This window comes from Trichomycterus rosablanca, chromosome 20 (assembly GCF_030014385.1).
Source record: "Trichomycterus rosablanca isolate fTriRos1 chromosome 20, fTriRos1.hap1, whole genome shotgun sequence".
Lineage (NCBI taxonomy): Eukaryota > Metazoa > Chordata > Actinopteri > Siluriformes > Trichomycteridae > Trichomycterus > Trichomycterus rosablanca.
The window spans coordinates 7,317,352-7,344,900 of record NC_086007.1 but is presented as its reverse complement, the minus strand read 5'-3'; the positions used below and the strand labels follow the sequence as shown (position 1 = coordinate 7,344,900).

General features: G+C 36.8%; 1 protein-coding gene across 1 annotated transcript in view; it reads left to right on the top strand.

Annotated features, from left to right (window-relative positions):
• crppa (CDP-L-ribitol pyrophosphorylase A) overlaps positions 1–25,232 on the top strand; it is a 39,470-nt gene extending 14,238 nt beyond the window's left edge. Inside the window, exons 7-10 of the mRNA XM_063016834.1 lie at positions 3,288–3,368; positions 3,468–3,560; positions 7,238–7,369; positions 25,024–25,232. Of these exons, the coding sequence (XP_062872904.1) occupies positions 3,288–3,368; positions 3,468–3,560; positions 7,238–7,369; positions 25,024–25,128 (411 nt within the window). The 3' untranslated portion in view covers positions 25,129–25,232. The remainder of the gene's footprint in view (positions 1–3,287; positions 3,369–3,467; positions 3,561–7,237; positions 7,370–25,023) is intronic.
• The last annotated feature ends 2,317 nt before the right edge of the window (positions 25,233–27,549 follow it).

The window sequence follows — 27,549 nt, the reverse complement described above, 5'->3', positions numbered from 1 at the left end:
AGTCTGAATGTCTGTACTGTACTGGCAGTTTACTAATGTAAAGCTAGGAACCTTCTACTGTCCTGCTAAACTATCGTAGCTTAAAGATTTCAAAATTCGTTTTGGGCTGCTCTCAGCTGCACCTTTGAGGAATTGTATCACTACCTTTAAAGACAAAGCTGGGATTTGAACCCACAACCTATTAAGTTGGAGTTCCTTGACATTTTCTGGGCTTTTTTAGTCGAATTTAATCATGATAAAACAAGTGCTGCAGCATCCGACGATTATCACCTGTATAGATGATCTCCAAGCCATTTTATTATTTTTTCTAATTTAAACTGACTCCATTTACTACCATATTTATGAATTAATTTCTGTAAATAAATTAATGAATTAATTTCTGAATTGTCGAATTAATTTCTTTTCACCATTTCCACCAGTACAGTTATGGTTTGCACACAGCTATAAAACCACGATGGATGTGTTTGGCTCAAAACTGTATGAATTGGACTGTAAAATAATGATTTGTAATTATTTGTAATTTGTAAATGTTTAAAGAGTCTGCTTTTAATTAAAATGACTTTTCAATCTAAATCAGCAATTCAAGACTGAAAATAATGTTTTTAAGTTTAGGGATTGGTCAAAAAAAACTTCAGCATAGTCACGCACCTTGGAAGTCTGCGTCCTTCTTTGTAATTGATCCAGGTTCTAAATCACTAAGGTTTAAGCATACGTCTTCCTTTTGATATTATATTAAATCTGGAGCTCTCACATCCATCTTGGCCTCAGAAATGGATTTAGTTGAATGTTTGGAGTTTTGCCCAAGAGATCTGCTTGTTTTGCCCATGTGGCAGGTAAAAGAACAGGTGAAATGTTGAAGGACAATCATGATTCTCATCCAAGAATCCTGTCATTTCTTATCCACATATGGGACTTTCATGATCTGGATAATGCTGGTCGGCTCAGGGTGTAATATGTACCTTTTTGTGAGGAGAGAGCTCTTATATTCAACATTGCACACAATGAATACTTTTTTAAAAATATTGATTCCACCTGGAAACACTGGGCACAAGGATGATTGCACCCTGGACAGGACACCAGTCTATAGCAGAGCATCACACACACATTTACTCGCATGCTTTTACACCCAGGGGCAATTTAGACTCGCTAATTTCCTTCTGCTTGTTTTTGGCAGGAAAAAACAATGATAAGAAACTAACTCAGGTTCTCAGGACCCATGTTGCTGTGTGGCACCTCTTCTACCAGCCACTATATTGCATAAATTTTTTTATTGTTTATTGCACATACATATTGTACTTACAACTTGTCTGACCATATGGTACCATAGACATAAACACTGGAAACCCTTGTGGACAGTCCTCCTAAAACAGTGGAATAATGTAGCTGTTACAACCACAGGGATGGGCAGGGGTACATTTGTATTAATGCCAATGGGATGCCCAAAGTATTTACATACAGTTGGTCATATAGGATAAAATAATGACTTTTTTTATTTATATACTTGAACAGTACAATTCTTTTTCCTCAAATCCTAGCTTCTTTGGAAGTTAGGGGCAGAGTGCAGGGTCGGCCATTGTAAGGCCATCCTGGAGCCAAGAGGGTTAAGGGCCATGCTCAAGGGTCCAACAGTGGCTGCTTGGCAAAGCTAGGATTCAAAATTACAACCTTTTTAATTGCTGGCCCGAACCTCTACCCACTGAGCTACTATTGTCCCACATATATTACATATAGCCTATGAATATGTGTACATGTCCATTACAAATAGAAACTTTTGGCTGTATAGGCAAATTAATCATATATTACTCATGAGATAATTATGAAAAAAAATTAACATTGCCTTTGCATTAATTTTAAGTAATTTTGTCTCTGTATTGGTGGGTAAATTTGCATGTCAGTTATTAAATGCTTAAAAATATTTGACAACACAATCAGATAATTTCACTTCAAATTACTACCAAATGTAACAAAATAGCTTAAATGATCTAATAGTAATTGTAAAATGATCTCATAATCAATGATATGATACATTTACCCATGTTAAGATGTTTTCAGTTACCAGGATGCCTCTTTGCCGTGTAGCAAGATGTAGTAATAATAGCAGGGTGTGCCATCTCAAGATAGCCAGCAGCTATTGGAATGGTTTATTTAATCTAATAACTCTGTTTTGTTTATTTCCAGGTCCTTTTGTTAACATTTTTAACAGAGGTCGTGTTCATACTGTTGTCTTGGATGTGGACTTGGTTAAATAAATTGTTTGGCAAAAACATTACATTTATGCAACCTTCTTACCTCAGATGTTGTCATGTTTGGTCTCATTTGCCTTTTTTGTTTTGCACAAAGCTACAATGGAAATGTCAGTGATGTTACTTTTTTAGCCTTACTTTGCTCCTTTATTCTCTCTGTCCACGCTACTATTTCTGGGTCAGCTACTTAGTATTTAAAGCACCTAATGTGCCATTCTGCGTGTGTTTTAATTTAAACTGTAAATTAGGTTTTTTGCTGTTCCTATGTAAAAGTTGTATTATTTATATTTGCAACTTTATTTATATGTAAGAGTTGCATATAAATCTTTAATTTAATCTTAAATTTATATATTTTTTTAATTCTTAAATTTATATATTTTTTTATTTTAATCCTAATTTTATATATTTCTTTAATTAAATCTTAAATTTATATATTATATATTTCCTTAATTTCATCTTAAATTTAATTTAATCTTTAATTTGTTTATGTAGCCCAAAAAGGCCTATAATACTGACACAACTAAAGAAATACAACAGACCAAAAGCAGCTAATCTAAGGACTCATTTAAAAATATGATCTTCCAGTAAATAAGTCTGTGATATAATTATTACTGGTGTTAATCCATTTTCAGTCCATAGTCAAGAAGCATTTCATTTCTAACCTGGTTTAGATCAGATAAGATCAGAATGTCTACGGGCAAGATTAAAGTGTTGCTTCTCTGCATGAAGCCCTGGTTGTTTTTATTTTAGCATTGTTTAATTTCTAACATGTGTTTCTTATAGCAATGACTTTTTTTAGTTTTTGCAATTCATTCACCAGTGACTTTACACCAATCATTTCTTAGACTTGTTTTTCATCTGTGTATTTTTTTTTTCTTCAAATGAAATTTCAGAAGTGCGTTCATATGTTGACCATGTGTATGGATATAGTGGTATGATTGGTATGGGTACAAGTTTATTGCTGATACTAATTCTTATTAAATGTCTTGTCAGTTTATAATATTATGATTTTGTTTGTAACTCATTTCTGCTTGTGTTTTGCAGACTGTGAACCTGGTCCCATGTGTTAGGGGAAATAATGAGCTACTGTTAAAGACCAGGAACTTTATTCAAATATCAGTAATGGTGTGTTGGACATGACAGCATACAAAACATGACCAAGAGCTAAATCAGTGGTCAGATTAATGTAATAATGTGTTTTTATTTTATACATGTGTTGTTTAGGCCAGTGGGGCATGTTTATCTGCAACAGCAGAAATGGTACAGATGTTTGAGGAGACAAATCATGCTCTTTTATATCCGGTGGTTATTATATGGGTAAGTATTTGCTTCAACTGTACCAGTTACAAACAAACTGATGGTTTGTATTAACTGGTAAATTATTTTAGTACATTTGTAGAATTAAACTGAGGCACTCAGGTTGTGCAGCAGCAAATTATGCTAGCCCACTACCACTGTGATCCAGAGTTTGAATCCACAGTGGTGCTATCAGCCAGTCAGGTGTCTACATACAGACATGATTGGCTATGTCTGAGGAAAGGATGGGGTTGGTTGAGGCTTTGCAATGGATTTGCGTCCTGTACAGGGTGTGTTACTGTATTGCATCCAGTGATTCAAGAGAAACCAGAACCTATGCAGCCCTGACCAGAATGAAGTTGTGGTAAAACATAAAAATGATGATGTAAAATATCCTAACATATTCCAACAAGAATTTGCTGCTGTTGAGCGCTTTAGGAACTTTAAAAAACCCATTAAAATACACCAGAATTTATGAATCTACATAAATATGCAATTTGAAAAGGACTGCTTGTCATCCTGTAATAGTGTTCCATTTGGCTAACTAATATAAGTAGTTTTAACAGTGGGAAGCCACAAGGATTCACTTACTATTGAGCCAGGCAGCTTTGGCTTAAGGCCTGTTTTACCTCTTGTATGTCCGCATGGGTTTTCTCAGAGTACTCTGGTTTCTTCCCAACTCCCAAAACATGCCTGTAGGTACTCTAAATTGCCCCTAGGTGGGATTAAGTAAACGAACTGGTGAATGTGATGCCCTGTTATTTGACATCCTGTCCAAGGTGGTTGCCTGGCGACCAGAGTTTAAATTAACAATTTATTTTGTGTCCCAAACCGCACACATCTGTATCAAATACTGTTAGAGTGCACTTCTAAAAGTATTTTAGTATTCTGACACACCATGATAATGGAATACGTCATTATGCAATGGTCGATTGTACCTCAAAAAACTTAGGATATCCATTATTATATTGGTATATATACACCATAATTAAAATAAATCAGTATAACACACTATTTGTAACAAAGTACATAACTAATAGGCTGGAAGCTATTGTGAACTAACCAGCATTAGCATGTCTTGAGGCCTCGTTATCTCAAGTTGTGGAGCTTAAACATCTGATCGCTTCAAAATGCAAACACTTAAAAAAAAAACCTTCTTTGTGCTATAATGACTCCAAAGAAAACATATTATTATATATTAATATAAGTATACTAATGTACATTATAATATACTTTTTATATACTTTTTTTTACTTTTCTACATTTTTAATATACTTCCATACTTTTAATACATACTTCCATATATAGGGGTTGCCATGGTGGATCTGATGCAACCTTTTTATTTTTATCCGGGATTTGGACTGGCACTGACAAGTGCTTCTCCCAGTATCTAGGCTGTTTCAACCCCCCTCAGACATTAGCCAATGATGTCTATATAATAATATATCCAAGCTGACTTTTTTAGTAAGCCCTCCTTGTTTTATCCAGGCTTATGACTGGCATCATTAAAAAGTGTTTTGTGTTTACAAGGGTTATCATTGTCTAATATTAAAGGTAATTTCATGATCTGACAAATATGCAAAATAGAACAAATTACCCAGAATGGTAAATGTACAGAACATCACTGTAACTTCTGGTTGAACTTCTCATCTTATTTAAAGCCAGATGGCAACAACATGAGTTGGGAAAAATCGGATCTTTATGCATCATAGTCTTTTTCCAGCATGTCAATCCCAAAACAAATCTTTATCTAGTGAAATGTTATTCCTTTGAAACATAATTCAGTCTTTGGCCTGATTTGTAAATGTCCTTCAAATGTATTGAGAAAACACCACAGATCTTTGCCTGTAATTGTTGGGCAGGATGCCAGTACAAACTGGGCTTTTAAGCGATGTATGCTCTTTATCTGCTGTCTTCATCTGAAGTGGAGATAAAGGCAGCGGTCTGTAAGCACTTGGACGGCACCTGCTTGTCATCACTTAAGCTTTTCGGCAGATGTGATTTCAAATATCGTACGTCTTGTGTGACTGCTGGCTGCAGGACTGGCCACTTGACCTTTGTTGACACTGATATTGGAAGAAAGGTCTGTTGACCTCTGGGGAAATTTAATTATACTGAAGGGAATACATCACTTCCTGCAAGCACACAGGGTGTAGGAGAACTTCTTTTCAGAAAAAGTAAATATAAATAAACCCCAGTTCCAAAAATTGCAAGAAGCAGTGACTTGTAAATTGTCTTTCACATATTTTAAGTTAAAAATATAGCACGGGGCCCAACAGTGGCCAGGATTGAAGCCCACAACCCTTCAACTGATTGCCTAAAGCTAGCCCATTAGGCTACCACTTTCATATGGGGGATGTTTTTTTTCACAGGTGATGCTATTATAATACTGTATAAAAAAGATATTGATAAAAGGCCCCAACGTTATTGAGCAAATATGGCTCAAAGTTTGCCATTTGACATGTAGGGATTTCACCGTCATCATCACATAGAGTTGTTAAAAGATTCAGAGACTCCAGAGACATTTCTGTGTGTGAAAGGCAAGGCTAAAAACCAATATTAAATGTGTGTGACCTTAAACCTTTCAGAAAACAAAGCCTTAAAAAGCGCCATGCACACATGAGCTGGGATGCACACATGAGTTGGAAAAACACTTAAAAGGCATCAGTCCCAGTTTTTCACTGCATCCACCAAATGCAAATAAAGACTCCACAACTCCACAAGCCACATTCTACATGTGTTACAGCAACATGGTTTTGTAGTAAGAGAGTGCTGGTGCTAGACTTGCCTGTCTGCCATCCAGACTTGTCTGCGATTATAAAAATGTGTCACATTATGAAGTGCACCTGGACTCAATTAGGAGGGATACTTTAAGCCATATTGTGTATATTTCCTAATCATTAAACATGTTAAAGAACACAAATAAGCACCTGATATATTGCATCTTTAAATATCTTGTAATATTCAGTTCTGCCATAGCTAGTTTTTTTTTGGGAATTCTATTTTTCTATGATGCAACTTGAATAGAAAGTTGTTTTAGTCACGGTGGTGTTTAAACATTACTTGCTGATTATTGCATAGTAGTTTTTAGGAACTAATAACCACGAGTTTCCTTTGCAAAGCCAAATGGCTTAAATTTAAAAGTTAATCAGTTTCACGGTATGGGCAAAACCCACAGAAAACAGACATTTTAATGGCATTGTCATTCTCTGTTAGTCATTGCTTTCAGGATTAAATCCAGCTCCATGTCTCACAGTCTTTCTAAAAGACTATGAAGCAATCTCATGGAAAATAAAATTGCAGTTCATTTACTTAATCCCAAGGCCTGGGTGAGCAGCATATTTTTTTGTTAGTTTTTGGATGCAGTGGAAACTTCACCACATTTTCACTGCCGTCTTTGAAGTGGTTCCTCTGTTTACTTTTCGAATTGAAAGAGGATACTGCTGTACAAGCTGAAATCTGCTGTGTAGGAAGATGGATTATTGTCTAGACACAGCAACCTTTCATTTCAATCGTGTTCATGGGAATTTTTCGGGCGACTTTTTAAATTCCAGACTTAAACTGCTTTGTTTAATCATCAGATAGTGAATGTGTTTTTAACAGTGTGGGTTTTGCTGTTTGTTTTTCCACAACTTGGTATGTGTGGCATTGCGACATTCTTAATTTGTGTTTAATGCTTAACTATTTTATTTTGATAGGTTCATTTATACACATCAGAAGATACATCACGCACACAAAAGAATGATGAGCTGACGGCCATCATGGATCTATCTACTAAGCTCAAACAGGGAAATATTTTACTCTACGGCATTAAGATTGTTTACTCAGAGGTAGGTCCACAAATCATATTATTATATTAACATTGGTGATTAAAACATTGTAAACCAAATACCCATCCAGTAAAAATATCTCACATTGAAATGTCAGTAAAATAATTAATAATGGGATAAACAAACTACTGGAGACCAATAATTTCCCTCGGGATAAATAAAGTATCTATCTGTCTGTCTGTCTGTCTGTCTGTCTGTCTGTCTGTCTGTCTATCTATCTATCTATCTATCTAATATTTAATGATCAGGTATACTCTTCAGTACTGCTTTGATTATTGTAGTCTCATTTGTATTACTTGCTTGTAGAGAAGCCTTTATACGTTTGTTGGCTCGTCTGTCTAGTCACTGTTAGCATAGCCAACTCCGCTTCCAATACAAATAAAAACACAACCATAAATTACATTTACACATTGTAAGCCATTTAATTGAACCTCCCGATTGACTGTGAATCATGTTGCTGTTTTTTTTTTAATAACATTTCTGGTTGGGTTGTGTATTATTGTACTTAGTCTGACGACCTGGCATGACTGGGTTTAAATCCTGGAATGTAAAAACATGTGAAGATGTAACACTCAACAAATCTGTGTGGACAGTTCTGTTTGAGCATTATTTTCCAGGCTTTCTTCTTGGACCCATGAATTCCTTGCTTGACTCATTCTTCATTGTGCTGTTTACACAGATAAATATGCTGAATTATAACCTTAAATAGGGCTGCAACTCAAATATTATTATTTTATTCAAATCCAGGAACTCTAGTAACGTGTAGAGAGCCCTGACCTCAACCCCAATTAACACTTTTGGGATCAATTAGAATGTCAATTGAAAGCCAGGCCTTCTCGACTTTACATAAATTCTTGACCAAGTTGCCAAATATTCCCACAGACACCATCCAAAATTTTGTGGAAAGTCTACTACAAAGTAACCATGCTGTTTGTGATGGAAAAGTCATTTAATCCAGGTGCTAAGATTTCTGATGCTGTTGATGATTAGTTGGGTGACCAGCAAACTCATAAAAAAAACCTCAGTTAGAAAACTTGCTTACCCTATATTTGTCATCGGGAGGTTGCCTGTAAGCCTGTGTTGGATTTTACTCCTTGTAGCTTGACCCTTCCCCATAATTTGGAGGATTTCAGAGTCCATTGTTTGTCATACACAGCGATAGTGCAGGTTTACCCACCAGCTGATAAAGAAAGAGAGTGGACAAGGATGATTAGTGTGTTATGATAAAACACATTATACACAGATAATCATGTGACCATGAAAATATAAAAAATATTGGTGATAATAAGACCAATTCTTCACAGATGCTGTCTGTTCATGCTTTCTGTATATATTAATTATAAGCTTACTTTAATTTTGTACCAGTGTACAGAGTGCTTTTTATTACTTTTGACTACAATGTGATCCCTAAAGCATTTATGCAAGGACAGTGAATTTAAAATAACAGCCAGAACTTCTCTTGAGTAAAGTTAAATCAGAACTGTTATTAGACAATCCCCAGTTTTTCTAAGCCAAGTGTTTACTTCAAAGAGTTGGGCGGCATGGTGGCTAAGTGGGTAGCACTGTTGCCTCACAGCAAGAAGGTCCTGGGTTCGATCCCCAGGTGGGGCGGTACGGGTGCTTTCTGTGTGGAGTTTACACGTTCTCTCCGTGTCCGTGTGGGTTTCCTCTGGGTGCTCCGGTTTCCTCCCACAGTCCAAAGACATGCAAGTGAGGTAAATTAGAGTAACTAAAACATGACGTTAAAATCCTAATAAACAAATAAACAAACTTCAAAGAGTTTGGTCTTAAAATTTGGTCATTTCTGTTTTTTTTTAATATTAGAATGATTCGCTTTGGTGAACACTAAAAATATAAATACTAAAACAACCAAAACAAAATAAGAAAAAAGGGATTTAATAGAAATTATTTTGACAATGGACGTGCAGTTTTCAATGTTCTATTAAAATAATCTTGCTGTTTCATCTGAAAATTTATCATCCCTGCATTTACCAGCTACAAGTTAGTGAAACGACACCTTTGTCATGTACAATTTCCTGCTAGATCGTTTTGAATTGTTGGAGCTACTAGGTGATGAAGTATTTCATTAGTCCCACACGTTTTCAGTATGCTTTGCTTAGCATGGTGTTTAGATTGTGATAGGTTCACTCAGCGCTTTAGGAAGTATGTTTGATGTAAACCTAGGGGACCTCACAGTGCTGAGACGATGTTTGAGACTGCAAATTCTTTTTCTTTTCTTTTTTTGACTTCTGCTTTTGTAGCCTTTTTTTCTACTCTGAAAATAGCACAAAACCTCAACAGTTTAAAATGTACAACATAATAAAGTAAATAGTGAGGCAAGCTGACATTGTTATGACATTGAGTATCATTGTGATTTAAGTCCTGTATGAATGTCAGTCAGTTACAGCTGTGTTCTAGTAATTGAAAAGCTCACAACATGAAAATGTCTGATATGAACAGCTTAAAAATTGCTGACAGTGAGATTTAGCCATGTGTACTTGCCCTTAGTCCAAGTGGTCAAATGCAGTGTGGCACCAAAAGTCATGGACTTAGATTTTGGTCTGCTTGTTTATTTGCCAGCCTATCCAGATTTCTTCTGGTGTATTCCAGTTGACCCTTTCTTGATCGAGTGGCATGCTTCATTGAGTCTAGCCATGAAGTCTTTGGTTGTTAAGTGATGATTCAGATCCAGTCAAAGTTTAGTAGCCTCTAGCAAACTCCAGATGCTACTTTGTGGTTTTCTTTAGTTTTTTGGGAACGTATGACTGTGATTCCTGCCTCACTAACCATACTGTATGTTGAGGCTCAACATGTGTGTCTTTTTTAACTTTTTTTATCAAAATGATGTCTAGCATCAACTATTGTTTATAATAATGTGCACTTTCCTATAAAAAGTCTTTTTGATCAGTTTTTAAAATATACCAACAGTGTTGAATGATTAATTAATTTGGATTACTTTTAAGGCCATATTCTAATGGGCCAATTAACTTAGAGGTCTATTTTTAATCTTTCAAATTTAAAGCTACACATCACAGTTTCCGTAAACACACTTCACTGAGGCCTACTTCCACACCACTGTGTTGGTTAAGTGATCAGATGGTGTGAGCAAGATGATTTTTTAACCTGATCTGTGATGCCAACAGTGACAGGAAGTGTCACCGGATCCGTGTAGCGCAGGGCCCTGGTGACCCATCACTTGCTGAAAAGGCTTGTCATGATGATATATAGGCCCACTAATCCCCTTGGTGAGAGCCCTGGTGTTTACCCTCCCTTTGCTTCCTTCTTCTCAAAGAGCACAGCCAAGGAATCCAAAACCTGAGAGATTAGCCACTGCTACTTAAAAATGAAAGAGAAAGAGTGAACAGAGGGTGGTAGTGTGTGTGTGGGGGTTTATTCATAGCCATTCTCCAACTCTTTAGATCCACCTCTAAATGACAGGTTGGGAAACTGGACACTTGGAAAATGGAGTTTCTTTATAGGAATGTGGTGAATTTTGGGCACGGCAAAACATTCCCACGGGATTCATCGCTCAGTCTGTACTGTATGTACTGTATATATTCATACATGTATAACATGACCTGCAGAAACTCACTCTGTCATTGTAGAAGGCTTTGTAGTCATGCTTGTTTCTGATTGGCTGTCAGGTGTGCATTAAAAGCCTATATCAACGAACATCTAAAGCAGCATTTTTCAAACTTTTTTTCAAGTGACCCACATTTTGTCCATGATTTTTACCACGAGCCAGGCAACACAAACAAAGCATCAAAATGAAACACAAAACAGATATACTTTATAAACATGGTAACAATCTGGTTTACAAGATGTAACATAAAGCCTCCACACGGGGAGGCTTGTTGTGCCTGTTAAAATATGTTTATGTAATTATTATTATTTTTCTGTGCGACCCATTTTTTTGGCTTGTTACCCACTCAAGGGTCGGGACCCAAGGTTTGAAAAACCCTGATCTAAGGTACACTATAAGAACAAACGTATTGGGACATCCCTTCAAATTTTTTTAATTCTTATGTTTTAGCCACTACAATCATAATAAATAGTAATAAATCAATTATATAAAGGAATTATATTCTTTAAACATTGCAGCAACAGTTTAAGGAAGACCCTTTCTTGTTTCAGCATGACTGCACCCCTGTGTACAAAGCAAGCCCTGTGCCCTACACAGAGCCCTGACCTCAGCACCACTGAACACCCTTGGTCTGAACTGGAATGTCAATTGAGGCTTTCTTGACCAGTATCAGTGCCCAGCTATACAAATGCTTGTTTGACTAAATAGGCACAAATTTCCACAGACCAGACGTACTTCAAAGTCTTGTGAGAAGCCTTCTCAGAAGAGTGGCTGTTGTTCAAGTTAAAAAGATCACATAGAGGTCAGTCTATTTTAATACCATTTGTCTTTAAAATGGGATATCCAACAAGCTCATGGTCATGTGTCCAATACGTTTGGGGATATAGTGTAGATTCATAAATAATGGTATGTCTTTATTTATACGTCACTAAAGCCTCAGCCATTGTGCTGCTAAATGAAAATAAGAAAACAAAATGCCATGAATTTAAACAGCAGGTTTTGTATGTGTAGTGTAAGTATTAAAGAATAATCGTTTTATGCTTATGCTGAGGGAACATGAAGGTGCAGATCTTAACTGACAGTCACCTGTGTATGGTTGGGAGTTAATTCGCTCCAAATGGAGGTGTTTATCATGGGTTTTTCCTCACAGATTTGCCAGCTCCTCTGTTGGGAAACCTGCTTTTCTGTTGGTCCAGTTCGGTTTTCTGCTGTATGGTACCAGATACTTTTTGTCTTTCTGGGAACTTAACTAGTTGGTGGGGTCAAGTGCCTTTTATACATTTCTTTCTTCACCGTGTTGTGTGTTTTCTTACTTTTTTCTTTCTCTGAGAACTGTGTTGTTGCAGGCACTCTGAGTAGCTTTTCATTTTTGGACAAATAGTTTTCACTTCTGTGCAATCCCTTTTCTTTCCTGCGAATGTTTTTGTTTTGTTTATTTGTTGCTGTTTCTGTTATTTTTACTGCCACTTTTATTTTCCTGTTGTCCTTTTTGTTTGTGGCTTTTTAGCCACAGTATTGATCTACCTTGGTTAAGCATCCTGCATATTGGGTGCATATTGGGTTTATGAGGCGTGATCCACCCCATTACACTGTGTATGGGTCTAAAGCCCCAAGATTTGCATCTGGTTAATGTCACAGCATGATCTGGCTCTAAATGGTCCTGAAATTGAGTGTGGCCTCACCCACTGTTTTTCCAAACATCGTAAAAGTTTCATCTACAACACACGCAAAACGCTGTCTTAAACTAAGACAAAGTAAACAAGACCAGTCTTAAAATGTAATGTTTTATTAAATCACAGCTTATTCAGCTATGTCTGAGGAGTTTTGATGCACTGTGTAAATTTTTATTCCCCAGATTTTTCATCATATTGCTGTAGCCCAGTCTACAGTTATTATTTTACAAATATTACTATTTATTTTTACTGAATTGTTCTCATTGGCAAGGAAAAACTTTCCACTTAACCAACATTTTACCTGGTGAGTTTTACTCATGTAGACATTGTTTACAAGCTATTTTACTGATGTCTTTCATACTTCATCCAGTGTCCTATATAGTGTGGAAGTAAACCATTCAAAGTGCACTAATAAGACATACTATTTAGTAAAGTCGTGTGTGATTTGGGACACAAATGTTTAGAATGCTTTAGGGACTCCATGAGCTCTGCCTTCATAAGGCATCAATTGACATACAATTTAAACCGAGTTTATCTCTTTCTAATTAGTCTTTGTTCCCACTTACTTTTAAGTCAGAATGAACTAGCAGATGCTCCAGACTCCAATCTCATCAAAAATAGAAGACTAGGAGGAGGGAGAGAGAAGCAACTAGAAGATGTTCGTGTCTGGTTTTGGCTTTAATCCTTTTGGTTATCAATAAGTGCTAAGATTGACTTTAGAATCCTTTATTTAAACACAAAACACTTAATAACTACTATTGTCTGGTGAACGTAGTCTATACCACCATAGCAAATTATTTATTTCAAGTCTAGTGGTTAAAAGAACAAACCGAGCTAACACTTAAAGCTACTGGCCACAGCAAGACTTGGCTAGCTTGGCAACTCCCCAAAGAAGCATCGACCCATATTCTGGTCACCTTCAAGTATAAACTAAAACAGAAATAAAGTGAAAGTGTGCAGTTTTTATAGGTAAAGACACAAAGACACCATACACACAGTAAGTACTGTCTTAAAATGTGTTGACATGTACAATCCGTTCTTCTTGTGCCCACAATATATCCACCTGATGATTGTAGCTAAGTAGTTTTATTTTTACTTAGTTGGGCTGTGAATCTGTTTTCTGATCAGCACAAAAGCAGTTCTGTCTGTCTATAGAACTGTCTAACTTTCTGACATCAAGAGTTTAATGTATTTGACATTTTATTACATTTAAGACAAGTACAATTAAAAGCTGTAAGTGAATTTTACATTTTATAGCCTTCCTCCGCACTGTAGATCTTAATTAGTTCTTTTTTTTCAAGTTCTCGATTGGCTACTTAGAGAAGCTCATTGTTGCTGAGTGTTAGCAGAAGGTTTACAAGATTCAGGATATGCATCAAGCTCTAAAATTTGCATCAGCTACCAGTTCCTAATAACATTTGTTGACATGCCTAATGAGTGATAAGAAGTCAGTTATGGCACAACTCCCCCCCCCCCCCCCCCCCCCCCTTTTAAATGCATTAAATTGTGGATTGCCGATGTTGTTTACTTCTTTAAACAAAAATCCCCAAAATATTTAATTCAGCATACATCTGTACTAAATGTGTTTTCTTTGCATCGTGAATTTTGTATTTACTTATGTAGCAGACAGTTTTGTTCAAAGTGGCTTACAAGTCGAAATACAATCCTAACATCTATCGAAAGCTTTGAAGGTTAAACGTCTTTATTGGGGTAAAAATGTCACTTTAAGTCATTTTAAAGCAGCTGAGCAGTTTTCAAAGACGTTGTAAAATTGGTAAAATTATAACTTCAAAACATGGCATGAGATTTATTAAATAAGGACCAATATTTTCCTCATAGAAGGTTCAGAAGTGGATTCTTTAGAACTGGAGATAAATTGCCTAAGAAAATAAATAACCGCTCCATTGAAAACAAATTAGAAAAATATATCAAGCTGTGGCATGCTTTTTTCTGCATCAGATGTATATTTGGCCCTAATAAACGAAGCTCTTAAGCATTCAGATTTTGCTCCAACAGTCATTCCATTGTGGTACCTGCTGTTACTTGTTGCACATTTGTTTTTCATCATGAGTTGTAAAAGCCAGATAAACCTCTTTCTCTCTGTTGGCCTGTTTTGGATGGTCTTTGAATCAGCCTCCTTTTCCCTGATGTTTTAACCTGGTGTTAAAAGAAAAAAAAGCCACAGGAGGTCACAGCAGTCCACGACGACTTATTCCGTATATCGCCAGTGGTGTATTTCATGCTTACAGAGATCCAGATGTGCAGTGGCATGAGCAAATGTGAGTTGGCAAGGCATGTTATAACTCACTGGACTGCTGTTTACCCAGCCTTGATTTGACAGATTACACAAAAATCATTGGTGCTTTTCAAGCAACTTTCACGAATATTTGTGCGAAGTCTCACTGCGAGACAACATTCCGACCCTGACCGATCACAACACGAAATGTGTTTTTATGCAAGACAAGACTCTTACCAACTCCTCGGAATTGGTTTGTAAACATTAAATCAGTGAAGGAACTGTTGTTGATCGTGCATTCTGTACGTGCAGCCTGGGCTGGGGGAACAGTTGGTTTAAATTTGTGGCGACCACCCACTCTTGTGTTGCGTGTCCACTTCTTGATCAGAAATGTGTTGAATATTTTGCTATTTTAATGTGAGGTTTGTTGTCAGGAGCTTTAGAAATGGCAGTGCTCACCAGACATCTCACTACTCTGAGCTGTAAGTAAATAATGATATTTATCTTAAAAATCTGTATAAACACTTCATGTGGTAGAAAAAGCAGGAACACTGCCCTATTTACATGATGATGGAAAAATCACATGACTGTGGATGTTATTACCTGTGTTTCAGCATAAGGTGAGAGTGTGGGTTCTGTCTCCATCTCCTCAGCCACCCACCCACTCATTCGATCCATTCACTCACTCACTCACTCACCTACCCTCCCAATCCACTCACTCACCCAACCACCCACCCACCCACCAAGTCTACTCACTCAAACTCAATCCATTCACTTACTTAACCAGCCCACTCACCCACTCAATCCACCCACCCACTTAATCCACCCACTCAATCCACCCACCCACTCAATCCACTCACCTACCCAATCCACTAAATCCACCCACCCAATCCACTCAATCTACTCACTTGCCCACCCACTCACTCACTCGACGCAATCCACCAATCCATTCAATTCACTCACCCACCCAATCCACTAGCCCACGGACCCACCTAATCCATTCAAACCAATCGATCCACCCAATCCATTCAATCCACTCAATCCACTCACCCACCCACCCACTTAATCCACTCACCCACCCACCCACCCACCCACTTAATCCACTCACCCACCCACCCACCCACCCACTTAATCCACTCACCCACCCACCCACCCACCCACTTAATCCACTCACCCACCCACCCACCCACTTAATCCACTCACCCACCCACCCACCCACTTAATCCACTCACCCACCCACCCACCCACTTAATCCACTCACCCACCCACCCACTTAATCCACTCACCCACCCACCCACTTAATCCACTCATCCACCCACTTAATCCACTCACCCACCCACCCACCCACTTAATCCACTCACCCACCCACCCACCCACTTAATCCACTCACCCACCCACCCACCCACTTAATCCACTCACCCACCCACCCACTTAATCCACTCACCCACCCACCCACCCACTTAATCCACTCACCCACCCACCCACCCACTTAATCCACTCAATCCACCCACTCCACTCTACTCCATTCATCTGCTTAGTGTCCAATATCCCATTGTACCACAACCCAAAGGTGCTTCATGGGGTCTGGTGACTGAGCCCATTGAAGTACACCAAATTTACTGCCCTGAATTATTTCATTAAATCACTTTGAGTCTGTGCTTTTTGACATGTGTGCCAATAAATTATTCTCCACACCATAACCTGGTTTGTATCAACAATTCAGGCTGGTTGGGTGGTGTTGAGTCCAGAAATGTATGCTCTTTAGTTCTGACAGTGTCATCTGGACATATATTTAACTGCCCAGTTTTGGTAAGCATGTGCTCATGGTTACATGGATTCCTTGATTGACAAATATAAAACCCACTGTTACCTTCTGCTGGTGAACCCACCTAATTTTAATAAATTGTTAGTATTAACATTGTAGAATAATAACAGCAATAATAATATTAATAATACTATGAACAGTTTTATCTTTTAATGCCTATCATGGACATAGAGGGACGGAATCATATCTTCATACCTCATTGTTCTACAGTACTTGTTGAATTCATTGTAGCTGAGGTTTTGTATGTGGGTTAGAAATGTTATTTCTGTACATTGTTAAAACTCCTCGAAGTTCTGTTTAGCTTCACAGTGATTTAGGCTTGACTTTTTGACCCATCATGTCTCATGTCCGGTATCGTAGGTATGTATCATGTATAATCAGTTTTGTCTGTAGGCCTTTATAAAGAGTTAATATCAGGGCTTCCATCTTTCCAACTATTTGACCTCTGCTTGTAGGTTAATGACAGTTGTTTAGTCTGAGTTCCAGGATTGTTTTGACAGGCGTGTAAAAAGTAGGAACTATATATGTTTTAGCTGTGGGTACTCCTATTCTGCAGCAACACACTGGGCACCTCGGGATAGTTTGAGTGCTTCTTGCTAAATGTTGTGTCATTCATGGAAATAATATTGGTGACCCTATTGACCTTTGATGGGATGTATGTAGTTAATGGTCCATTGAGACTGAGAACTGCGGAAGTTTTGTTTCTCTATGTGGGATTGGGGATGTCATAACACATATTTCCATCGTTCCTTCAGAGCTGTGAATGTAAGAAAGCATTGTAGGCATTATTGTTTGCAGGTGTGTCTGTCGCCAAGCCATGTACAAACACAGTAATCACTCACTTGTTTAAACAGAAACGCATTTACTCAGAAGGCAAGCAGAGCTTCCTGTATTTTCTTTGCTCCGGCGCTACGTGTGTGTCCGATTATGATTAAGGTGTGCTTCAGAAGAAAGAAGAGGATATAGAGCCAGACAGCGCAGACAGATCTTTGTGGATTCCTGTTTAGTTAGACAGGGAAAACTCTATAGATAGCCGCGTTCTTTTGAAATGCAAAGCGGAAACTTGCTTTATCACTTTTTTTCTTTCTGTTCCTTAGTTTATCTGAGGTGCTCTTAAATCAACATTGTGCAGTGCAGCGTTTCAATAGAAATGCTGGGGAGTTTGAGGACGAACCCTCAAAAGAAATATGAACTGTCAAACAAAACACAAGCCTTCTATATTGGGTGAGTAAGATTAGGGATGACCGGGTCGTCATAACTACAGCAATTTTGGCACCGTTCCACAGAAGCACTTTCCTTTCTTTGGGGAAAAAAAAGAACAGGTAAAAAATATGACAGAAAAAGAATATATGTCACCTAAGTTCATAAAAAGTCTTGTTTTAGAGGTTATTTAATCTTTGCTTTGTGTTCTGTAACTACCCCAGGGTAGATTCTTATTGCAGAAGGTGCCAAAATTGATGAACCTGTTAATAAAATAGAAAGTCAGATTAATCAACACTGCAGTGACATCTCTGCTTTTTGTTCTGTTGTATGGCTCTAGTTTCAGTGCTGTTTTAACACAAATATAGTAAAAAGCTTTTTTGCAGCTAAAATGAATCACAAGCTGGTTTAAAAAAAAAAAAAAAAGATTCAGGATAAGTTGCAAACATTAAAAACACAAGATTAAAAACAGCTTTTATATGACCCGCTCCTGCTGTCATTCGACTTCAGCCCATCTGTATATAATAAAAGTATCCAGTTTAAATGAAGGGATAGTTCATCTAGTACTACACTCAGATTTTGGCCCATATCAGATCTCTCCAACTGCTGGTAAAGGAGATGGAGCTTTTTTTCATGGTCTTGCCCTCTAGCTACTGCCCACTGAATAGAGTATGGGGATGAAAAGGGGGGGGGGGTCATTCTGCACCCAGTGCTATCACAATACCCTAAAAGTAATACACTGTCAGGGACAGTAATGCAATACCGCTCAACCAGAGACACGAATGCTTTTAAATCCATTGTTTTGCCTTTCAGTTTATGTGTATAGCTTTACGAAGGCAAAGGTTTTCCTGAAAGGTGTACAAACCTAACTCCAAAAAGTTGGAAAAAAACCCAGAAAGCATAAACAATTTCCATAAGTGTTGTGACAGAGGCAGTGTAAGACTTTAATGTTTGTAAAAAGATAAGAAATGCCAGTTTTGGAACTTTTCACAGGTGAATCAGTGAACAGGTAACACGTGATGCTATCATGCCTGTATAAAAGTAGTAATTGAGTCATTCTATAATTTGGGGTACATTCCATGTCCAGTGATAATAATTATATTTATTCTAACAATTTTCTTTAAAAATTTCATATTTTACCTATTAATGGAAAACATGTTGTAATATCACAAAAACATTATGTGCATCCTATGCTTCATTTAGCTTGAAATTTGTCATGATGTTCCTAAATGAACAGTTTTTGCTGTGTCTGTTTTCTAAGTTGAGGGTGCCTTGGTTTCAAAATAATGAATCAAATTATTAAGGGCATCAACATCTTTTTTATTTTTTTATTTCAATAGTTTAAATACTAAAGAAAAATAATATTTTATATTTTAAATATCTCTTTTAAATAATTTAAATATATTTATTTATTATTGTCCGCAAAAGTTCTGTCAACTATGTTACTAACAGAACTCCACTCAGCAACTCAAAAATGGTTTGTTCTAAAACTATGTGACCAGCATTACATGATATCATTTTTCTCTGTGGAGGGCATATTGAACAAACTGTGGTGAATGTTCTCTTATTTTTTTAAATATTTTATCTATAATAGAACATTGTCAATGAGTATATTAATTGACCGTCAACTATGTTACATACATTGTTATGGTTACAATTTGTTTAATAATTTTAATTCAAATGTATGTTCAAATTAGACATTATTCTGTTCAAGAAATGACATGTGGTCAGCCAGTCAAGGTCTACCACTGAAGTTATGGGTCAAAATAGGGAAATTGTCAACTATGTTACCTGTCAACTAAGTTACCTAGTAGTCTACATCTACTTGCCCTTTTAAATAAAATAAAAAATAATTATGTTTAAGCTTTGCAACTAGTGGATATGTTACACTAAAGGAATATATTTATTTGAACCACTGATTGTTCTATTGAGAGAGAACATTTTTTTTGTACTTTTTTGGAGACGTGAAATGTACCCCAAATTATAGAATGACCCTATTAATAAGACACTGGGTTATGGTGTGGTATAACATTACAATTACATAAATTGACTTTGCCTTGGTTTTAGATTCTTTGCTGCAGGATTGCAAATTAGGTTGGTCTCCTCTGACGATTGCTTACAATATTGATACCCAACACTAATATAAACTTGAAAATATGACGTTCTACCGAGTTCATTACCATTGTTTGCAGTGATTGGTTGGTTGTTCATGCTTGTTTTGAGGTGGTGCCCTCTTGTGGTAGTTAGGGATTTTTGCAGTGAACACGTCATGTTCAGAACGTCATTAAGAGCTGATTGCTAAACCTATTTAGCTGTCTTTGACTTGCCATCTATAAATCTGCTGACTGCTATTAGCATTCTTTCCCATCTTCTCATTATAGATGACGTTATGACATGAAACACCTTGCAACAGCATTACAGCAGAGACGCTGGCAGAAACCGGGGGAAAAAACGATGAGAGGCCAGATAAATACCTGGAAAGAGACTTGAAGTAGTGCAAATTGTCACTGTTAAGTTCCCAAAAAACTGATTCTTCAACTTGAAAGCGTATACTGTTGTGACAGAGCTGAGGGCTGCTCAGAGCAGATTGCAGATGTGGACTTTTCAAGGACAGTAGGGAGAAGCTGCTCATTGTGTGGTCTGGCTGACATTATGGCCATCCGATTTTCCTCAGCAAATTATCCTTTTCAAAACAAGCCAGTCACAGTAAGTGCCACTGCATATTTGCTTTTAATTGAAACAATGTCACTGATTTTTCCTCTGAAGTTAAAGCCAGGATATTACAATCATCTGTGCTCTTGAAGTCTGATGTTTGCATATGCTCTTAAAGCACATGTATGCTGTGGCAGTTCTGGGGTTTCCCTGATTTCATTATTTTCTTTGAAAATAATTTTCTATTTTCTGAAAATGAAACAAAAATATAGGTACAGCTTAATTAATCTAATATTTGGTTATATATTTCTTAGCTCTTTTCATCTCAGCTGTGTTTTTAACCCAGTGAGGCAGCAAACCTCTGTTTAGGAGTTTTCTAGCTACAGAATTTTGCTATTTTTCGAAGATTTGATTGTTCTACCAATATTATTTTGATATAAAAAATTTTTTTATTAAAGCTTAGTTTGTTGTATTCAGAAAATTATTTAGTTTTTAGTAATGCTCATGTAGAAGAATGGCATGGTGCACCAGTAAATGTTTTATCCATCTAATAAAAAGCTGGAATGGACAGTGAGCATCAGTGGAAAGTCTCTCAATTTAAACGACAGGGTTTTGTGCCCGACTAGATGGAGAATTTATATGAGGAATTAAAAATTGACGTATTGGATTCCATCTTTCCTTTAAGCACACGCCATAACAATGGCAGAAAATACAGCTCATTATCTGAATTATTCTTGGTGCTGTCAGTTCACAGTGGAAATGTAGTGGAGCGTGTGAATTTGGGTGCTTTTCACATTAGTTTTTGTCCAACTTGGGCTGATTTATGAAGCGTTGAATCCTCACTGCTGTGTCACTTTAGATCTGAGGGTTTTATCCACTTGCTCGGTTCTTTCTGGGGCTTAAGTTCTCTTGTATAAAATAGAACCAGAGCACATTTTATCTTATTTACCAGAAAATGACATTTGATCATATGAGTGTTCTGAAAAGTACCTCTTGCAATGCACAAACAGAAAATATTGGCAGGAAATAAAGACGTTTCATTAGAAGTAATGGCTTGGCTTGATATTTTACTTTCTATGTGACCGTGACGTCCTTGTTTAAACAGTAACATAATAAACTAAACTGGGTTTTTAAATGTCAAAATATTACCCTGTGTATACATTTAACTTGAGAAATTGTTTTTGATTTGCCATTAAATGTAGCTTTATCCTAGTGGTGTATTTTTCAGTGACCTTTATTAAGTCATATAAAGGAAGAATAGTGTCCAGGAAATTCTTACTTATACTGACCTTCCCTCATGATATATGGTTTATATTCCAGCATCACGTTCCACTGTGGAAATGATTCAAATGTACAATTTTATGCTGGCTTTCAACTTTTAGATTGGACGTGATTGGTTACTAGCTTTCTTTACTTGCTTTTCCTTTTTGCTAATGTCGTCCAAACAACAAAACAGACCACAAAATGGCTTTGGGTTAAACTGTGGTCAGCAAATAGAAACTGAAAAACATTTCTGGATGGGCAAACACATGTATTGTTTTATGCAAAGTAATTGTTAGAGCATACAATTTTATACTTATGGGTATGGAGACATGGTAAGTGGGTCTTTTACATTGGTCCCTGTACTTTCTTTTTATCAAGCAAGATACGAGAGATCTTCAAAAAGTTTCCGCACTTTTATATTTTGGTTGGAAACTGTGAGGGCGGGAGGAGTAGTAATCTGATTACCACCATTTTGGACTGCTCAAAGAAGCTTTAGAAGAAGATCTCTGAAGAAGATTTTCTATGATGATGATGATGTGAAAGCAGCGGTGCATCAGTGGCTACGCGCTCAACCAAAAACATTTTTTGCTGATGGCATTAAAAAGTTGGTTAGACGCTGGGAAAAATGCTTAGGAAAGTGATGAAAAGTGATGTCATTTGTTTTTGAAATTTTTAGTAAATAGAGTTAAAACTTTTTGAAGAACCCTCGTATTTAGGAAAGTACGTATACTTGTAAGGGACATGCATTACATGGCCGCCCTGCAAGAAAGCTTTTTCTTTGTCCACGTAATCAACAACAAACTTCAGTCAAGCTTAAATATTGGAGCTTTTGGGTTGCTTTTTTAAGCAACAGTGATATAAAGCTTGCTTGAATGTGAACAGTGTCACTCATGTTCCAGCGGCTTTTAATTCATGGCAGACCAGTTTTTTTGGTAGTTTTGTGGATGGCTTTTTACAATCTGGCCAACGTTCCTCTCAGCATGAGATGACAGTTTGGGTTTTCCTTCCAGGTGTCATGTTTTCACATGTTTTCAAGTGGAAATCAGTGCTTGGGCCTGAATTCAAATCCACCCAACTAACTATGGTTGAACTTTGAACTTTTCCATTGATTCTTGGCCTGTTCTATATAAAGTGTTTATCAGAGGGTTAGGCTCAGCTCTGATATTAATAACAGATGTGTTTATTTCTTAGGATCACATTAAATCTGCTTAATGTGTGATTGAATTACTAAAACAACACAAAAACAAGCCATGTGAGTGAAGTTTGGTACAGATCTCATGAAATCTTGGTAAACAAAAACCTTAAGGACAGGAAGGAATGAGTTTGGTTTGCACAAGTGTTGGTTACAAAAATGTAGAATTATTTATCCTTTTTATTCACATTTATAAACCAAAACACTTGAAGGTTACAATTTTTCCAGTGAAAATCAGTTCAAAACAAAAAGCCATCAAATTAAATACACATTTATAGTGCATGTAGCAGATGTTCATTTTTAAAGTGACTTATGGAAGTGTTTTGTACTGTTTATTTCCCAGTAAAGTTTTCCTTATTCTATTACAATTAAATAGCTGTAAGAACCGTTTAGCTAGAATCCTAATAAAAGACAGTATGCATAAGGAAGAAATAAGGAGGTCTTTAGTCTTCTGTGTATAAAACAAAAGGCCCAGGTGTTCAGATCACCATGGAAAGTTCATTTCACCACCTGTATACTAGTACAGATATAGACCATCTTTAAATCATGAGGCATGATACCAAGGTTAGTAGGTACGAACTGGATTTAACAAGTCCTAGGTGGGTGGGTGCTGGTCCATGTTTGGCTTTGTTGGCTAGCATCACTGTTTTAAGTAAGATATGGGTAATTGAAGGTAGCCAGTCGCGGGAAGAGAGCAGTGATGTGGCTTGGCAGAAAGAAGACAAGCAGAAAGAAAGTTGCAGTAGTCCAGACAAAGAAAGTGAAAAAGAGATAAATTAGTTGGAGATTTAACCACTGTGATGAACCTAAAAGCAGATTTGGCAGATGTTCCACAACACTACATGCAATGTGTCGGGTCTGGGGTGTGTGTTTAGCTTTTAAGGTCACATCATCACCCCAGTGGTTGGCAGTCTTGACCTTAGCCACAATGAACATCTTTGAGATAAATTAAAACACTGAGTGTGGACCAGGCCGTTCTGTTCCCACATAAGCATTGAAAACCAGTATATATATTTGATGGATTATATAGCTGATTTATAGTTGATAGTGCCACTGTTGAGTTGCTGCTATTATAGCAAAACAAAAGGCAATTTATATTGAGGTTCTGACAGTCGCTGCTCTGGTGGTGTTACTGTTTGAAATATTAGCGTCAGAAGTTGATTTTCCAGAGCATGAAACGTTGCACCATTGGAATTCATTAAAATAAACTGACAGGGTGATGTAGTTTATTCCTAAATGAAAGAGACTTGAAAGTGTGTGATTTTCCCTTTGATTTCAGCTGTAACTGAACAGAAAAGTATAATATGTGGGGAGAAAACCCTACAGCACATCCAAATGGAAGTTCCATTTCTGTATTTTCATTTTATTTTCACACAGTGAATCAGTTCAGGTGACAAAATAGAAACTTGAAGATTTAGAGCTGTTATTTGTTGCATGCCTATTTGCATCTGGTGCAAAGCACGAAAGGCAGAGTGAGGGTTCATTAAAAAACACACATGCCACATGAAATAACACTAAAACTAAAAACACAAATGAGACACGAAACTGAACCACCACAACAGGAGGGTGGCCATTTTCAAGAGCCGGACTAACTTCAAGAATAAAAGCAACTAAGGAATAAAAGCTCTTTGGTGTCTTTGATGTGTGTTTTTTTTAAGCTGCTAATCTCACGGCCTGTAAACTGTTAAGAATGTTGAGCTATCTGACACGACATCTCTTCAGTGCACTTAAAGCTAAATTTCAAACATCTGTACGGTAATAAACCAGTGGGAATTATGATGCAATATTGTATCGTCTACATTACTGCGTTTTAGCTACTTATTAGATTCTTCTCATCACTCATTCAGACTTTAGACACATTTTTATTTGTTTTGTCTGTCTTTGAACTGTGAAAGACATTTTCACCACGCATCAGAGGCCATATCATCATTTAAAAAGATCAGAAAAATGTCTTTGTGGTTAATTTGCCTAATCTCACATTGACAGTATAGCCCTTCGTCACTGAACTGTGCATGTGTTTGTCATTTCAGGTTCCTGAGCAGTGGGAGAAGTCTGTAGAGAGACTATCAGACATAACAATGTCTCTCCTCAGAGACAGAAACCCTGTCTTTACTGGACAGCTCTTACAGGCCTAAAACACCAGATTCATCATCATGCGTTGGACTGTTTTTAATCGACAGTGTTATGCAGCCCCATATACACATTTAACTTTATTAAAAAAGATAAACACATGTTTAAACAGAGTTTGTCTGGTATTGGTGTAATTGTTCTTCATTCCAGCCAAAATAGTGGGTAGAGTTAGTTTCAGTCATTTTTATCCTGTGTGCCTTAAAGATTTGTCTTTTTTTAGCTGTGGAAACTGCAGGATAAACCAAGATAGACTAAACTTTATCATTTTGATTGGAGTCACTTTTATATGTTGTACTGGTATCTGTTACATGTCCAACCAATAAGACAGACAGACAGACGGTCTGAACAGACAGAGAATGCTCTATGCTTTAAATATTTAAATATAACATGTTATGGCTAGATCATTACAATCAGTCAATTATTAAATTTATAAAGTAAATTATAGATTAAATTGCTTGCATTTATTTGGACTCCTAACCTCTAATAATGTGGAGATTTAGTATTTTGGCGAAATGTTTAGAAAAGAAGATTTTTATTAGATAATATAAGACAAATTCTATTTAAAATGGGACATAAAGCATTTTAAATGTATAATTTAATGATCATAACAAAAGCATTTTAACAATGGAATATATAACGGTAATTTACACGTTGTTTAAAGCGCTTGAAGACAGGTGGCGCTTTGTTAGCAAATACTGACCTCTTGTGGAAAAGCATGAGAACTACATCCTTAAGTACTGAACCACCATCCCTAGTAAGTGCGTCTTTTCTCTTCCACAAGCGCCTGCAGTAATTCATTCATAAACACTGCTAAAGTCATAACCAGATTATAATAACATATAATATAATATAATTAATGTAACAGTGGTGCACATTTGGCTTTCACTACAGACAGAAAAAAATGATCTTTAGAATTTTATAATTCTTCATAATTCTAGTGAAGTCTAGACTGCTTTTATCAGTATTTTATTCGTACATTTGAATTTTCATTAATTCACTTTAACGTGTAATTTCATTAAAAGCGACATACATTTTATTAAAAGAAAGTTAAGAAGTCGTTTATTATGTAGTAGATTCTACATGTTTTGCAAATAAAAGAAATGAACTCGAGACATATTTAAAGGGCTTTAATGCATTTTTTACCACTAGATGGAGGTAAAGCCCACCATATAATACAGTGGGTCTGTATCAATTGCGCATCACGTTGCCTTCAGGTGAGGTAAAGGTTAAACAGAGCCTGGCGTGGTGAGTCGGTATTGTGAGTCTATCCAGGAATAGAGAGCCTGCTGAAAATTGTTTAGTGACAACTCATCCAGGAGGTCACAAACTATCCCAGGAAAAACATATTTTATGTCGACTCGCTATGAAAGAGACTTACCAATGTGAGTAAAATGTGAGTAATGAACAGGTAAAGGACCTGGGTGGGCACCGAGCATGTTTTCTAGACAAAAAAAAACTAATTGGAACTTGGAAAAGTTGGAACTTATTGACAAGTTTCTTATAATGTCTGAAGAAATAACAACAGTCTAACACAACATGGCAGCTTGGTGGTGTTGGGGTTCTTTGGTGTCTCTGGACCTGGATGAACTTTTGTGATTGAGGGAATAACACATTTTAATGAACTTATTAATACATTTATTGAAAATAATTTGCCACCACTTTCCCAGCTACAACCAAAGTAAAAATGGGTAATGCAGCAACACAGTGATCCAAAATACACCCAAAAGTGTACCAATGTGTCTGATTTGGTATGAAGACACAGTGAAGTAAAAGACTACTATTAAATTACAGAATGCATTCAGCTGCTGAATTTATTAAATTCAGGGATAAAAGATCTTAAATTGTTGTGAGAAATATGTAAACATAAATTACATTAAATGGTACATTAAAAACGACCTAAACACATATTTGATTCCAGATTTTCTGATGTGTTTTTTAGGCTAAACCCCACCAACAAAACTGATCCTGGAGACCAGTTTTAATAAAAGCAGGTATTCTCACAACACTGGCTTAAAGAATGAACACACCCTGAACAGGGCACCAGTCTATAACAGTGTGACTGACACTTACACCTTTATTTACTCATGTGTTAGTTGTACCTCTAAATATCATCTCCAGAACCAGGATTTCTATAATAGACTGGTAAGACTGATTTAATTATTTGATTGCGCACGTATTATTGTAGTCATGTGACAGTAGGACTCTTGACTGGCCCTTTAACTTGTGTTCGCATATTGGGGCCAAGCTAGGTCTCGCTCCTCCTGAGCCAACCATTGATTGCTAATTGATTAAGGCTATGGGTTTCCTTTCAGCTGAGCCAGAGTGTGAGGTAATTATGGGTGGTGGCGTGAGGCCAGGAATGTTTATCCTGTCTTACTTTAGACCATGAAAATTACCATGTGAGGAGAACAGAACCCAACACAAAT